This window comes from Trematomus bernacchii, unplaced genomic scaffold, assembly GCF_902827165.1.
Source record: "Trematomus bernacchii unplaced genomic scaffold, fTreBer1.1, whole genome shotgun sequence".
In the NCBI taxonomy this organism is placed as follows: domain Eukaryota; kingdom Metazoa; phylum Chordata; class Actinopteri; order Perciformes; family Nototheniidae; genus Trematomus; species Trematomus bernacchii.
In genome coordinates, this window is record NW_022987840.1 from 3,886,125 (window position 1) to 3,900,062 (window position 13,938).

The window sequence follows — 13,938 nt, forward strand, 5'->3', positions numbered from 1 at the left end:
GCCTGTCTGCTTGTGGCTGTATTTGTCTAAGCTGACATGTGTTTAGATTTTTTTTAAAGTTTTATTTATTTTATTACTTTCACATTTCAAATGTTTTCCTGCTTGTCTCCTTGTGCTGTGAGCTATTTAGATAAACTGTAGCTTAAACCTGTATAAATAAGGTTCAGATGGGTTCTGTATTCTATTGATCTCCAGTAAATGTAGAAAATGGTATCCCATTTCATCTCTCTAACCTGTATACCTCCGAGTGATCCATATGTAGTTGTGACCGGGCTGCATTAACCTCCTCTGCTCTTTTCTCTCTGCCATCGGCTGCTAACAGGAGAGAATCTGGGGCTCCACGTTGGAGCTGGTCCTTTTCCTCACCAACATTTCTTCCAATGACAACCTGCACAACCTAACTTGTGAGGCCGAGAACCAAGCTGGGCCCGGGGAGGAGATGGTGCAATTAGACATTGAATGTAAGTGCCTGCAAAATAAAACCACACTTTTGAAAGCTCACAGGCTCTATACAAGTCGTCGGGCTTAATGGAGGTTAGGGCGAGAGCACACTAGGGCTATTTTTTTAGTGCAGGCAGGGTGGACAGCCAGAGAAAAGAAAAAAGCACTGCACTGATTTCTTCTAAATGCCCTCTCTACAAATACGAGTATGCACCCACCATGCTTCTAATGGAGCTCTTTGTCATCTGCCACTCACTCTGGCGACTGGTGAGAAGTGTTAAAATAATATGAGTGAAGTGCTGCAGGTATGGCTAGTTATTAATGCAGGGGATACAATGGAAGGACAATAGAGAGTGAACCTACCTCTCCTTGCTCTTAAAGAACTATTTCACCTCGTACTTCTAAATTACAGTTGCAGCTTGACCCAGGAGGTTTACTGTTGTTTTCTTCAGATGCATTAGTGCATCTGGAAGTTGAGGAACACCGAGGAATGACAGCACCCAGCGGCCCCTCACAAAACAGACTCAGATGCATTAGCGATACATTACTGAAACAATACTGCCCTAAACAATATCATATATCACCAACACAGTGACACTCATTAGAAAATAAAGCCAAAAAGAGCAGGGGCGCCTATTCAGCTGCAGCCAAATGCACGAGCATCAAGGGACAGATAATGAACGTCAGGAAAATGGGCTGATAACCCGTGCTAAGATCTGATTTGAGCCTGTGCTAATGGACTTTTCCCTCCTACACCGGAAAACCGCTTCATCCGCAGTGATTGGCAGTCTGTAAATGCGTTAGTGCTGCTAATCTATCAACATCAGCCCCCCTGGTGGACGGACACTCGTTAACCGCTAGCCCTTTAATTACTCTTAATTACCTCCCAGAACAGTGGGTGTTTACTGCTGAGTGGCTCTCTGTGCCATTGATTCATGGTACCCGTGTGGCTTCCCTTTCATAGAAGAGCTTTTCTAAAACATGTTTTTTGCAATGTAATATTTTTCTTTTTGACTCTGACGTTAAAAGGTGGATTCAGAGTGCACGTTTTTATTAACATACACAATGACAACGTTAATATTTTGTATGCAAAGGTTCCAGTTAACAATGAATGTGCCTGGAGGGATGCTAGGAATCATTTGTGTATTATAAAATAGTTTCTTTTGTTGTCTAATTCTTCAGTGACAACAATAAACATCATTTTAGCCATACTTGTAACCCCTGCAGTGAAATACCTTGCGTACGTTTAGTAAGGGTCTCAAATGGATGATTATTTAAAAATGATTAACTGTGCTAATTTTCACTTAGCCACAGAATTCAGCGAGGTCTGGAACGAAAAAGACAAATGCCTCAGTATCCCCTTAGCACAGCACTTTGTGAGGCTGGGTCATGGGTTAAGAGCAGCACATTGTCAGTGTGTATGAGGGGTCCCTGCACTTCAGAGTCATGTTCGATCTAAAAGAGGCCATTTCCTGTAACTTCACGTCCAGCAGAGCTTCCAGGTAGCTTTTGTGGTCGGGGGCGCAACAACGACCGGGATCCATTATTAATAGCAGGTCAGCACAGGTTTGCAGTACAGATGGAGAACATTGATTCATGGAAACTCAGAGAGGAACCTATAGGGCACTTCACCAACCTCTGACTTTATGTTACACATGATAATGGTGCACATTAAGCATTAAATCTCAGGCTTGTATATTTAAACGAGCATCTCTATAATCATGATTTGAGTCATTTACCGGCAATAACCAGTCATTTAAAGTGACAAATTACATTAAGTTCATAAATGCTGTCCTTAATTACAGTTTTTTGAGTTTTGCCATTGCATATCTACTTTACAAAATGTTGTGCTTTTTACCTAACTACTACTCACTACTATTTATTTGACAGTAATAGTTATTTTTTAGTAGTTGTGTTGATTATTGTCAAATGATTAATCATGTGGTTAATCTCACATAAATAGTGAGGTTCCTAGAGCTCAAGGTGACATCTTCATACCTTTCTGTGAGAGCAAAGCAGAAAATCATCTAATTTAAGAGAATGTAATTGAAAACTCAATAAATAATTTAAATAGTTGCAGATTCCTTTTGGGGGTTTTTCTATTACCCTTCTGTCAGGGGCAGGCCGTTTATAGTGTTTATGCTAAGCTAAGATACAGTAACTTCATATTTACACACAGACATGAGAGTGATATCATTTCTCAATGAACTGATAATGAGCACATTTATGAAATCATTATAATCTTCACTTTCATAATTGACTTCCAGTTTAGAAGTTAAAAAAAGTGAACACTTTCCCTTTCCCAATCTCCTACATCTCTACCACTCCTAAACTCCCAAATGTTATATCTCAACAGTTTCAGCCAAAATCATCTTCCTGAAAGACGCAGAGTCGCAGCACCACTGGTGTTTCCCTTTCGCTGTGGATGGAAATCCTGAACCGAACATCACTTGGCGCTACAATGGCAGAGATCTCAGAAAGAGCAAATACACATACACCCAGCTCATCCCCGATCTGGGTGACGGATCAGTGAAACACGGGTGTCTCTTCCTCAACAAGCCCACGCACATCAACAATGGCCACTACACTCTGATCGTGCAGAACAATCTGGGGAGGGATGAGGCCACAGCTGAGGGGATATTCATGGAGAACCCCTTCGACCTGTTAGATCCTGAGGGGATAATTCCAGGTGAGTTCCTGAAACAGTTTAGGAGTTTTTTCCGAGCAGAATCCCATAATGAGCCAAGGAGGCCATTAGGGCAGCTTGAAGAGGAATATAGCTGAACATGATTTTGTAACCCTGCCACTTGGTCCGTTTTTGAAACAATAGCTTCATTATTCTGCAACACTTGTAAAAATTTCCACAATACACTTGAATGAATGTCAGAAACCACTTACGTCGCTCCTGAACAATTCTGCTTTTGAAGATAACAGTATACTAGATATTAAGTTATTGAAATAAGTATTGCTAAGCTCTTAGATATCTGCAAATTGACATATTGCCCACTCGTGTGTATGTGTGTGTGTGTGTGTAAAAATGTAAAATAATACTTAGTTTACTCAACCTTCAAAACCTCAAAACAATCGCTATGACCAAAGTTTGTGTACTCATTTAAGTGTTTTGTGTTCTTGTTCCCTCATGCTAGTCCCTGAACCAAGTAAGTATTTGTTTCATTCTCCTAAAAACACTGCATACACATTGTCATTTTTTTTTAACAAATCTCTGTTACTGCCCTTCAGTACCGACAAAGAAATCAGACATGGACGTCACAGAGAACTCGGAGAGTCGAGTGTTTGTGGTACGTCTGTGCGTCATTTGTCCCAAAAACAACTCTCTGTGATTTTAGTAAGTGTGAGAAATGAATCTGTCTTTGTTTGAACAGGTGTCTGTGGCTGTCGGTCTCGCTGTGTTTGCCTGCATTTTCCTTCTCATCATGGTTTTGGTTATTAACAAGTGTGGTCAGCATTCCAAGTTTGGGATCCACCGTAAGTAAAAATCACAATCACTGAAACTCATTGACTGCATGTATGATATAGCTGCTAGATGATTGAATGACTCACATTTGAGCTATTTCTTCTTCTTTTTTTGCGCTGAATATGAGGATAAAAATCATCCTTTCTTTATCGGATGATTTGACCTTAGTGCTAACAAAGAGCTAGATACAGAAGTCTATTTAGAAGCTTAGCTTAGCAGAAATACTGGAAGCAGGAGAGAACAGGAAACAACAGGAACATCTTCGGCAAGAATCAGGAATCACTAAAAGTTTACTTCAAGATAACTCTCAAACGACATGTGTGGAGTTAAAATGATACCCTTTACCCGCGACATTGTGTCAGCCCAGAACCACAATCTGAAGGCATACAATGCAAACGGCAATGAGCCATAGTGAAACGTTCTGCCAAATGATTGTTTCAAATCACAGATGGTTCTGTCAGGCTCTCAGAAGGTAATGTGCAGGAGAGTCAGACTAATATAGGACTTCCACTGAGCTGTGTGCCGCTGTGTGGCCGGGCTAAAGTGCCTTAATTACTGCATGAGAGCGGCGGCAGAAACCTCCCTCAGCCACCGCCATGTGGTGATGGCCATTAAAGAAGATGGACGGATGGATGGATGGATGGATGGATGGATGGATGGATGGATGGATGGATGGATGAATGAATGGATGGATGGATGGATGGATGAATGGATGGATGATGGATGGATGGATGGATGAATGGATGGATGGATGGATGGATGATGAGGATGGATGGATGGATGGATGGATGGATGAATGGATGGATGGATGGATGGATGGATGGATGGATGGACGGATGGATGATGGATGAATGGATGGATGGATGGATGAGGATGGATGGATGGATGGATGGATGGATGGATGGATGGATGGATGGATGGATGGATGGATGGATGGATGGATGGACGGATGGATGGATGAATGGATGGATGGATGGATGGATGGATGAATGGATGGATGGATGGATGGATGGATGAATGGATGGATGGATGGACGGACGGACGGACGGACGGACGGACGGACGGATGGATGGACGGATGGATGGATGGATGAATGAATGGATGGATGGATGATGGATGGATGGATGGACGGACGGACGGACGGACGGACGGACGGACGGATGGACGGACGGACGGACGGATGGATGGATAGAGGAACAGCTAAACGTGATAAAGCTCCACTCTGACCCAACCTCCCACCCCCCAACACACACACACATACACACACACACACACATACACACACACACACACACACACACACACACACACACACATCTACCCTTCTCACTCTCAAAGTGCCTAAGTGGGCCTGATTGCCTAAGTGGACCCTGCTCCCTCTTTCCTTCCCTCCATCGCTTCTGTGCTCTCTCTTTGTTGTTCCATTTTCTACCGTGTTGGACTCTAGGGGTTCTGTGGTTTGCCTTGCTGAGTGGGTTTTACAATTTGGGCCCCACTTGTTTGGCTTTTAATACGCACTGTAGTCGGGGGGTTGCTAACCATTCAGGCTTCCTTCCCCCTTTTTTCATTTCAATGTGTCCTGATTGCCGCATGGTTGATGATGGTGATTATTAGAGCTCGTCATCATCTGTCACCATGGCACCAGCAAACGTACAGACTAGTTGGTAGCGGAGAGCATGGATTTCTCTAAGGGGGGAAAAATGAGCTCTGAATCTTTTTTTGATGGCCAATGCAATCACAAGTGGTTGGAGTCTGATTAGATGTTACATATCACTCAGTTTGGCTTGTTTGCATCCCTCCCCATTTCATTAGGTTCATCAGCTCTGGGCACTGAGGATGATCTGGCCGTGTCGCTTCGTTTTATGAACTTTGGAACCAGCCCGCCTTCCTCAGATGAAGACTCTGGTTTATCCAGCTTTGTAGAAAACCCACAGTACTTCTGCGGCATCATCAAGGAGAAAGACATGTGTGAGTGTTATTACTGAACTAAAATCTGCAATTATGCTCATTACCCCCAAATATTATTACATCTCAGTGTCTTGATTGTTGTTATTATTATTACACTTTTTCATTTGCAGTGTTTTAAACATTGTCTGTTTCTTTCAGGTTTTGGTTAGTTTTTTATTAGGTTTCTCAAAATGGATTGTATAAGGGAAGTAAACTATAGCACTAAAGTTGTGAAATCTCATGCATGTATAATTCACTTTTGGTCCACACAAACACCATTTCACACAGATTTTCTAACATGTATTTGTATTTCATGATCAGGTGTCCAGAATATCAAACGGCAGGACATTGTGTTGAAGTGGGAGCTGGGTGAGGGAGCGTTTGGGAAAGTTTACCTGGCAGAATGTGCCCACCTCAGCCCCGACAGCGACAAGATGCTGGTGGCTATCAAGGTGAGTACATTCGCAACGTCATTTTCATTATGTCGACATCACTTACACTATTAATGTAACTTTATTCCCTCCATTCATACACCAAAAGAAAAAAGTGATACCTCCTTCTTTTCCATAAAGAAACATGTATAAGTAACAACCAGTTACTGTTTTATCTGTATACTCTGCAACACTCAACAAGTCATTTTGGGGAGTCCAGCACGGGACATCTTTTACATTTGATCCCCAACTCCCTCTTCCTGTCTGCTCTCAACTGTCCTGAATGGAAACATGCTGAGAATTAAATACGTGCTATTTGATACCACATCATCAAGAGTAAACACACTGCACTTAAACTTAAATCCTCCATACACTGAAATAACATCGTGCGGTTTCAGAGTGAGATGTCTTTGTAGAGGACAGTCAGCTGGTTTAATACACAGCTCATGTTACAACAGGTTAGTGCAAACCGCAGCGAATAAAAACCAGACCATGAATCTGACTCTGCAAACATTTATCTTCCCATTAATCAGACTTTGCTTTTATTGCAACACATCATCACTCATACGTAAGGGATTCAGGGTCCAATGGAGGAACACTTTCTCTCTATAACAGCAACTTTACTTCTGTGTTTCTATCAATCAATTTACTTTTCTTACACAGTCGGTTGCTTTTAACGTAGTTCATTTAGAAGGTTTTACTTGTATTTTATGCTGTGGTTTTATGCATTTTAACTGCAGTATGGCTTTTTATCCATGTATTTGATACTTGTTGTGTTGATTTAATTATCTTAATTATCTAAAATGCCTTTTTATAATGTGCTTCATCTGTATATTGTTCTTAAATGTCTTTTATCTTATTTTGTAAAGCACTTTGGGTTGCCCTGTGCGGAAAGGTGCTCTATAAATAAACTTGCCTTGCCTTTGCCTTGCCTTGCCTAAGTAACCAAAATCTTCATGTTGTGTGGTTACAGACTCTAAAGGACGCCAACGAGTCGACCCGGCAGGACTTCCAGAGGGAGGCGGAGCTGCTGACGGTGCTCCAACACCAGCACATCGTGCGATTCTACGGCGTGTGCACAGACGGAGAGCCGCTGGCCATGGTGTTTGAATACATGAGGCACGGAGACCTCAACCGGTTTCTGAGGTACGTGGCAGACCTGCTCAAGATGCTCAGGAAGAGCGTTAACAAACTGAAATACATGCTAAAGTTTATCCAGCAGCTAAATGGGAAAGTATTTATTGATCTATTCATAAAAGAGTTGAAACAATTAACTGATTGCCACAAAATGAATCCAGAACTTTTTATTAATTTCTACGAATAACACAAATTATAATTTGAATATAATATTTTAATACTGCATATCTCCGATGAAAAAGCTATTAAAATATTTTTACTTGGGCTTCAGGATATAATAATTCATTGACCAAACTATTTATTAATTCATTGAGAGAATGATCATAACATTAGGTAAGGAAATATTATTTGTAAAGCACCTTTCAACACGCCAAATCAGAGTGAATTAAAAAAGGCATTAAGACACATTTATTTTAAACTAAATAAAACTAAATAAAACAGCAAAAAGGAGAACATTCATGTCCCAAAATGAACGTTAATTGTTGATAATGAAGACAAACGTAAGAATCAGCCATACACTGGACTCTGGTAAAAAGGTAGATTCACTCACATCTTTACACCGGATTCGAAGTGACTTTGAGAAAAGCACTTAATCATTAACTGTTAGAGTCAGAGTCTGTTTCCTCTGACACACCATTTAAAGTGTCTGGGTCTTTGTAGACACTGTTAGCTGCAGTTCTGCTACAGTTTCAGTGATTTTGAAAGGTTGTGTGCTTCCAGTGGTCACAGAGGGCATCTGTGAATTGTGTGTGTGTCTGCGTGTGTATGAATAAGGACAACGGCACAACTGTGTACTGTATAGACTGATATTATGAAGCTGCTGCATTGCTTTAGAGGTCTCTAAATAACTATTTACAAAGACTTTGGTTCTGTCTGGGGACCTTGAGATTCTGTTTTTTAAATCTCCTGTAAGTTTGACAACTCTTTTGGATACATTGGCAATCATCTTTTGCTAAAGTGACTCAGACATCCCTTAATATGAGCTATTTGCTTCAACTCCATCATTTCACATCCTTTTTCCTCCTTTTAAAGTTTGCCTGAAATTAATTAACTGAAAATGAAGCCAGCAGTGAATTGTAGAGAAAACCAATTTGCTTTGTCAGTCTGGGAGTATTGTGTTGGATAGCTGGCACATCTTTGTCGCTAAAGTGATTCACAACATGTAAAGGCAAGGGGCAAATCTGTTATTTATAAGATGTTCTGCCATGATAATACTAAGCAGAGTGCATTACAGGATTTGATTTGAATTCTAATAAATGCTTTAAATATTCAGATTCAGCCCTTAAGTGGAAATAGACAAGATGTGATTTCTAAAGTAACGGTTTATAATAGCACAATACACAATGACAGAAGAGATTCAAATGTGTTATTTAAATCTGTTATAAATGATAAGTGTCTAAACCTCTGGAGGGAGCTGAAGGAGTCCCTGAGGACCGAGACAGTGTTGACCTATCAGAGCTCACTTGGCACCTGGGCAAGCATTGGACTAAACTGTTAGAGCAGACGCAGTGGATGCAGTCTGCCAGGTGTCCTCCACAGGAGACAGATTGGGAGTGAAAGCACACAAACACACATGCATGCACACAGATATTCTGCCTGAGATATATGTTCACCAATGGATGGAAATCGCATTTCCAGAAGACAGAATGGGTGAAATGTCCAAGGGCCCCCACAATGCAGCTGCCTTCCCACCCTGCCACCTGCCTTTTAAACTAATAGTGATTGTATAGACAACTTCCTTTGTAAGGAGGGGACAAAGTGGAGAGGAGAGATATTAGGATGGATGGAGACACATCATCAGTGATTTGCTCATTTAGGCTGAGTTTGACTTGAGAGTGGGTGTTTATGATCAACAGAAGAACGAGCGAGAGTCAATTGGCTCTGCATCTCCGAATTGCATTATTGCAAATCAATTGAAGGCGTATTACAAGCCTTATGGTTTCTATTAAATGGCTTTATTATGGCCGGGTCATGCCGACCAGGTCTGTCATGCTCTCAAGAGCTCATATATGTCAGAAATGTTCAATCTGCAGATTGCATGCTGAGGTCATTGTCCTTCAGATCACTCAAGGTTGATGCCACAGCTGAAAACATACTGGGAGCCCAATCCCAGCATTTGATTAATCTGGACAGCCAATAGAAACAGAGAAGAATAGCAGAGGCCAGCATGCTCTGCTCCTTACAAATGGAAATATGTGTGTTCATACAGTCCACTTTACACTGGACAAAAGTCATGGTTTCAGCTGCAGTGCAGAAAAGAAATCCAATAAGGAAAATATGTTGTCATCTAGCAGCAGTAATAAGAAGAACATCTTTAAAAAAGCATAAACATGAGTCTAAACTCATCTTACCTTTAAAGTATTTCTAAAAGCAATGGCTCGTTATATATATATTACAATTGATACAAACTGAGTCCTCAGAAAAAATCACTCAATTAGTGAATATAAATATAAGGTGATACTGCCTATAGACATATAGATCATTGCAGTGATGACTAAGTCTTGAACCAATGAAACTAACCTTGAAATAATTGAATAACCTAATGGTGCTTGATAAGACCTACGTATAGCAGTATAGAGGCAACAATTCAAACTACTACACTCTGGTCCACTGGTGTAAGCAATTTCACTCTTGTACTGTGCTTTGGTACAATTGTGAGGTACTTAGAGGTAATTAACTTGATTCAATTACCTCCTTAAATGTCCATGTCATGCTGCAGTACGTCTATGCTAGATTAAACACATTTTCGGCCTTTAGTACTTTGCTTGTTTCTATTTGTTGTTTGTTATACCAAAGCGACTTTTCCCTTCTAAACTTCTCTAATGGTTTAATTGAAATAACAATTTCAAAAGAGGTCCGATTATATAGAGATTTTACCAAAAGTAAAGTTTTTAAAGAAAGTGAAGGAGAATAAGAAAAAAGATTTCAAACCTCAACCAGCTTTTTACAGAGCAGTAAAACGCTTCTTATGCATAATGTAATATAACATTATATCACTCACAGCAGCCATTCTTCTCAACAAATACATTTACTTTGATACTTGAAGGACATTTGTCTTAGGTTATTGATCGAAATACTTATTCTACCACTGCCTGGGTTTAATGTATGTTCTTACATATGTCCCTTTCATGTTTTGATAAAGCCCAAAATATACATTGAAATAATCTTAAAGATGCCAAATCCAACCCTCACATGTCCGTGGTGTGTCCCCTGCAGAGCTCACGGCCCTGACGCTCGTATCCTGGAGGAGACGAAGATGCCCCCTCTGGGTCAGCTGACTCTTCCTCAGATGCTGCACATCGCCGCTCAGATCGCCTCGGGCATGGTCTACCTGGCCTCGCTGCACTTCGTCCACCGCGACCTGGCCACCCGCAACTGCCTGGTGGGAGAGGGCGTGGTGGTCAAAATCGGAGACTTCGGCATGTCCCGGGACATCTACAGCACGGATTACTACCGGGTGAGTGTTGGAAAATAAAAACACAAGACTTTAACAAGTTCCTCAAAGTGTCCGTTCAGCCAGAGTGTAATAACAGGACTTCATTTCCCACTCAGCCCTTATGTTTGGCCTTGCAAATTGTTTTTATCTTGGTGTCTTTGGGTCCATTCTCTCTGACGTTAAATACAAAGTATTGAAGCGTATTAGGATTTTTAAACTCTTATTGTTCAGATTGTCTGCCTCACATTCAAGCTGAGTTATAGATAGTTCAAGGCTGAAGAGGAATCATATTCTCTTCAAGATTTGAATGTATGTGCTACCAAAATGTGGTATTTCTGCTAAGTTCCCTCAAGAAAGCAAAGTGGTTTAATATTCACCTTGACATGCATTTGCACCTTGACTTCCGTTATGCATGAGGATGAAACATTACTTACATTCCCTCACTGTCCTCCTCAGGTGGGCGGACGTACGATGCTCCCGATCCGCTGGATGCCGCCGGAGAGCATCATGTACAGGAAGTTCACCACGGAGAGCGACATCTGGAGCTTCGGCGTGGTCCTGTGGGAGATCTTCACCTACGGGAAACAGCCCTGGTACCAGCTGTCCAACAGTGAGGTGGGTGGGACGGAAAGTTCATCGTCATCTTTGATAGTCCATAAAACAAAGACGTAACTTGATACTGCCAAATCATTCAGTCTTTCCTGATGCCAGGACACATTTAAGTATGTTTTGTTTATATCTATCACTAAAGGACACACCAAACAAAGGGTCAGCTCACCCAAATAAAGAAATATATTTTTCTCACTTACCTTACGTTTTATTTTTCAAGGTCTTCAGATATCCAACATTTCTTTACATTCTTTTAAACGTTCTTTTTCCTGTAACTTGGTTTCGTCCATATCCATAAAATTCAGCATGTGCGTTTTTCAGTCAATGACCGTCCTTATGTAGACATACTTTAGTAAGACTCGACATATTGTTGAGAGACTTTGTTCCAAAGATAAAACAGCACTCAAATGGCACTTTAAAACCAGGAGACAAACAATAGACGTCATTAAACTAATTGTGTTATTTTTGTGGCTGTAGGAAAGGATTGTGGCTCTACCCTGAGAAAGTTGCTGCTTGACGGAGTGCTTTCTCTCGGCTGTTGTCAACACAGTTTAATATTTCACTGTTGAGTTTTAACTAGACACTCAGATTTCCAGTCAAATAATAAAAATGGATTTGATGTCCAGACCTCAACAATGAAAGTGAAACTAGTAAGGATAAATATTTTTCTTGTATTGATTTTGGGCCTTGGTAGACTGGACAATTTAAATATATCTTGTGTCATTGTTTCTTTCTGTCACTTCCAAAAAAATGTAATATAGATTTACCTACATTGTTTGTGGGAGACATGATATTTACTTTTTTACTTTCTCCTTTCGCTGTACAAATCTTGTTAACCTTCACAGTAGCAGACAAGCTAGCATAGCAACTGAAAACTAGCATACTGACACCTGCTTGAAGCTGATGCTTGAAATAGTCTACGTGTTTCTCCGTAAAACTAAGTTTGTTTACTTAAATCGTATCCAAATAACCAGATACAACTTAATTTAATTAGTGAGCATTAGAGGCGTTGATAGTCGGACCTTTAAAATTAGTGAGCTAAGCTATTCTTATCCCAAATTTGTGGAGTGATGAGGCCCGGGCCTAAACGCTCAAACTATGTATATAAACGTGGATTGTCTGACTGAAATAGGTTGTTGGTATTAAAATGTTTACTAATGAACCAGATTTTTTTTTTTTTTCAGCCCATACTTGTGCAAACACATTTGTAAATGGCCGTTTTTTGGTGCATTAAGAACATGCAGAACAAAGCATTTTCCCTGCAGTGGTGGATACTTCAGAGCATATGCTATTGAAGTCTTTCACCGCTCTACAGTCCTAAAGTAATCAATACATTCATAGTAATTAAGGGCATTTCAGTCTAGCCTTTGCAGCTCGAGCACCAAGAAGTGGGACTCCATTGTGACCACAGCGGTGCTATTACAGGCCCAAACCCTCTCTCCTTTCCAGAGAAGGGTAGATCACTTTCCCTAGCACTCAATGCTAATCTCATTGGCTCTCATTTTTGCCCAGGGCCAATGAGCTTTAACCTTGTTAACCTAATCTGTCTCGGCCAATGAAGGACAGGTAAAATCATCATGTTGCCTAAACACGCAGTGGCAGAGATAAATCATCCCAAAATACTATCAGTGCACGCGTGGCGACAGCGGCCATTTGGGGCTGGCGATGTGAGTCTTTGTGTTGAGTGGCGAGGCGGACTGACGGGCCATTTTGCTGTGAATTGGCTCAGCGCTGACAGGCCTCTTCTGCTCATTGTATCAGGCCAAGGTTAACAATGGAGAGAGATTGAGTCCGTAACCCTTCAATTGGAGAGCGCAGTGAAAACCTCTCTCTAGGCTTAGCAGTGATTTATTCACTGAGCAGCGAGAGCGTGTGAACTCAATCAGTCATCAGAGCCATTAGTGTTTGTGCTGGAGGTTATTCATATTTTGGCTGCTGTCATTTGTCCCCGAGGTCTCCACTAATGGACACGTCTGTAGAACTGTAGATTCGAAGGTAGTTGGGCAAAGAAGTTTCCGTTAGTTAAAAAACAAAATGTTTTATCCTTGGTGGAGCTTTCACTGAATACATTTTTAGCAGACTGAGAATTTAAAAATGTCACCCCTAGCAACTCAAAGTTTTAACTTGTTCATATTAAATATATCAGCATCAACTACATGGATTGGAACAACATGTTGTGCAGATTCATAATTCCCAGAGAACCAATAACTGTGGTGATTATCAGGAGGTTGGCTTAGGGAGGCGTGTGGCGCAGTGGTCTAGTGCGCTGATGTTCGGATCAGGGGAGCACAGGTTCAAACCCCACTGCAGTCAGCATGTCGTTGTGTCCCTGGGCAAGACACTTCACCCCAATTTGCTCCTGTGGGGATTGCCCACAGTATTGAGTATGTTAGTCGCTTTGGATAAAAGCGACTAACAAGTAACATGTAATGAAATGTAATGTCTCAGCAATTACTCAAACT

The 13,938-nt window shown here is 41.1% G+C and overlaps 1 protein-coding gene across 2 annotated transcripts in view; it reads left to right on the forward strand.

The window, feature by feature from the left end:
* The window catches only part of ntrk1 (neurotrophic tyrosine kinase, receptor, type 1), a 28,136-nt gene that overhangs the window by 12,476 nt on the left and 1,722 nt on the right, over window positions 1–13,938 (forward strand). The window contains exons 7-16 of one of the 2 annotated variants that reach the window (XM_034112641.1): window positions 323–461; window positions 2,798–3,130; window positions 3,588–3,599; window positions 3,682–3,740; window positions 3,825–3,927; window positions 5,729–5,884; window positions 6,185–6,315; window positions 7,268–7,440; window positions 10,648–10,888; window positions 11,324–11,482. In XM_034112641.1, coding sequence (XP_033968532.1) covers window positions 323–461; window positions 2,798–3,130; window positions 3,588–3,599; window positions 3,682–3,740; window positions 3,825–3,927; window positions 5,729–5,884; window positions 6,185–6,315; window positions 7,268–7,440; window positions 10,648–10,888; window positions 11,324–11,482 — 1,506 coding nt within the window. The remainder of the gene's footprint in view (window positions 1–322; window positions 462–2,797; window positions 3,131–3,587; window positions 3,600–3,681; window positions 3,741–3,824; window positions 3,928–5,728; window positions 5,885–6,184; window positions 6,316–7,267; window positions 7,441–10,647; window positions 10,889–11,323; window positions 11,483–13,938) is intronic. The other variant, XM_034112642.1, reaches the window with a different exon arrangement.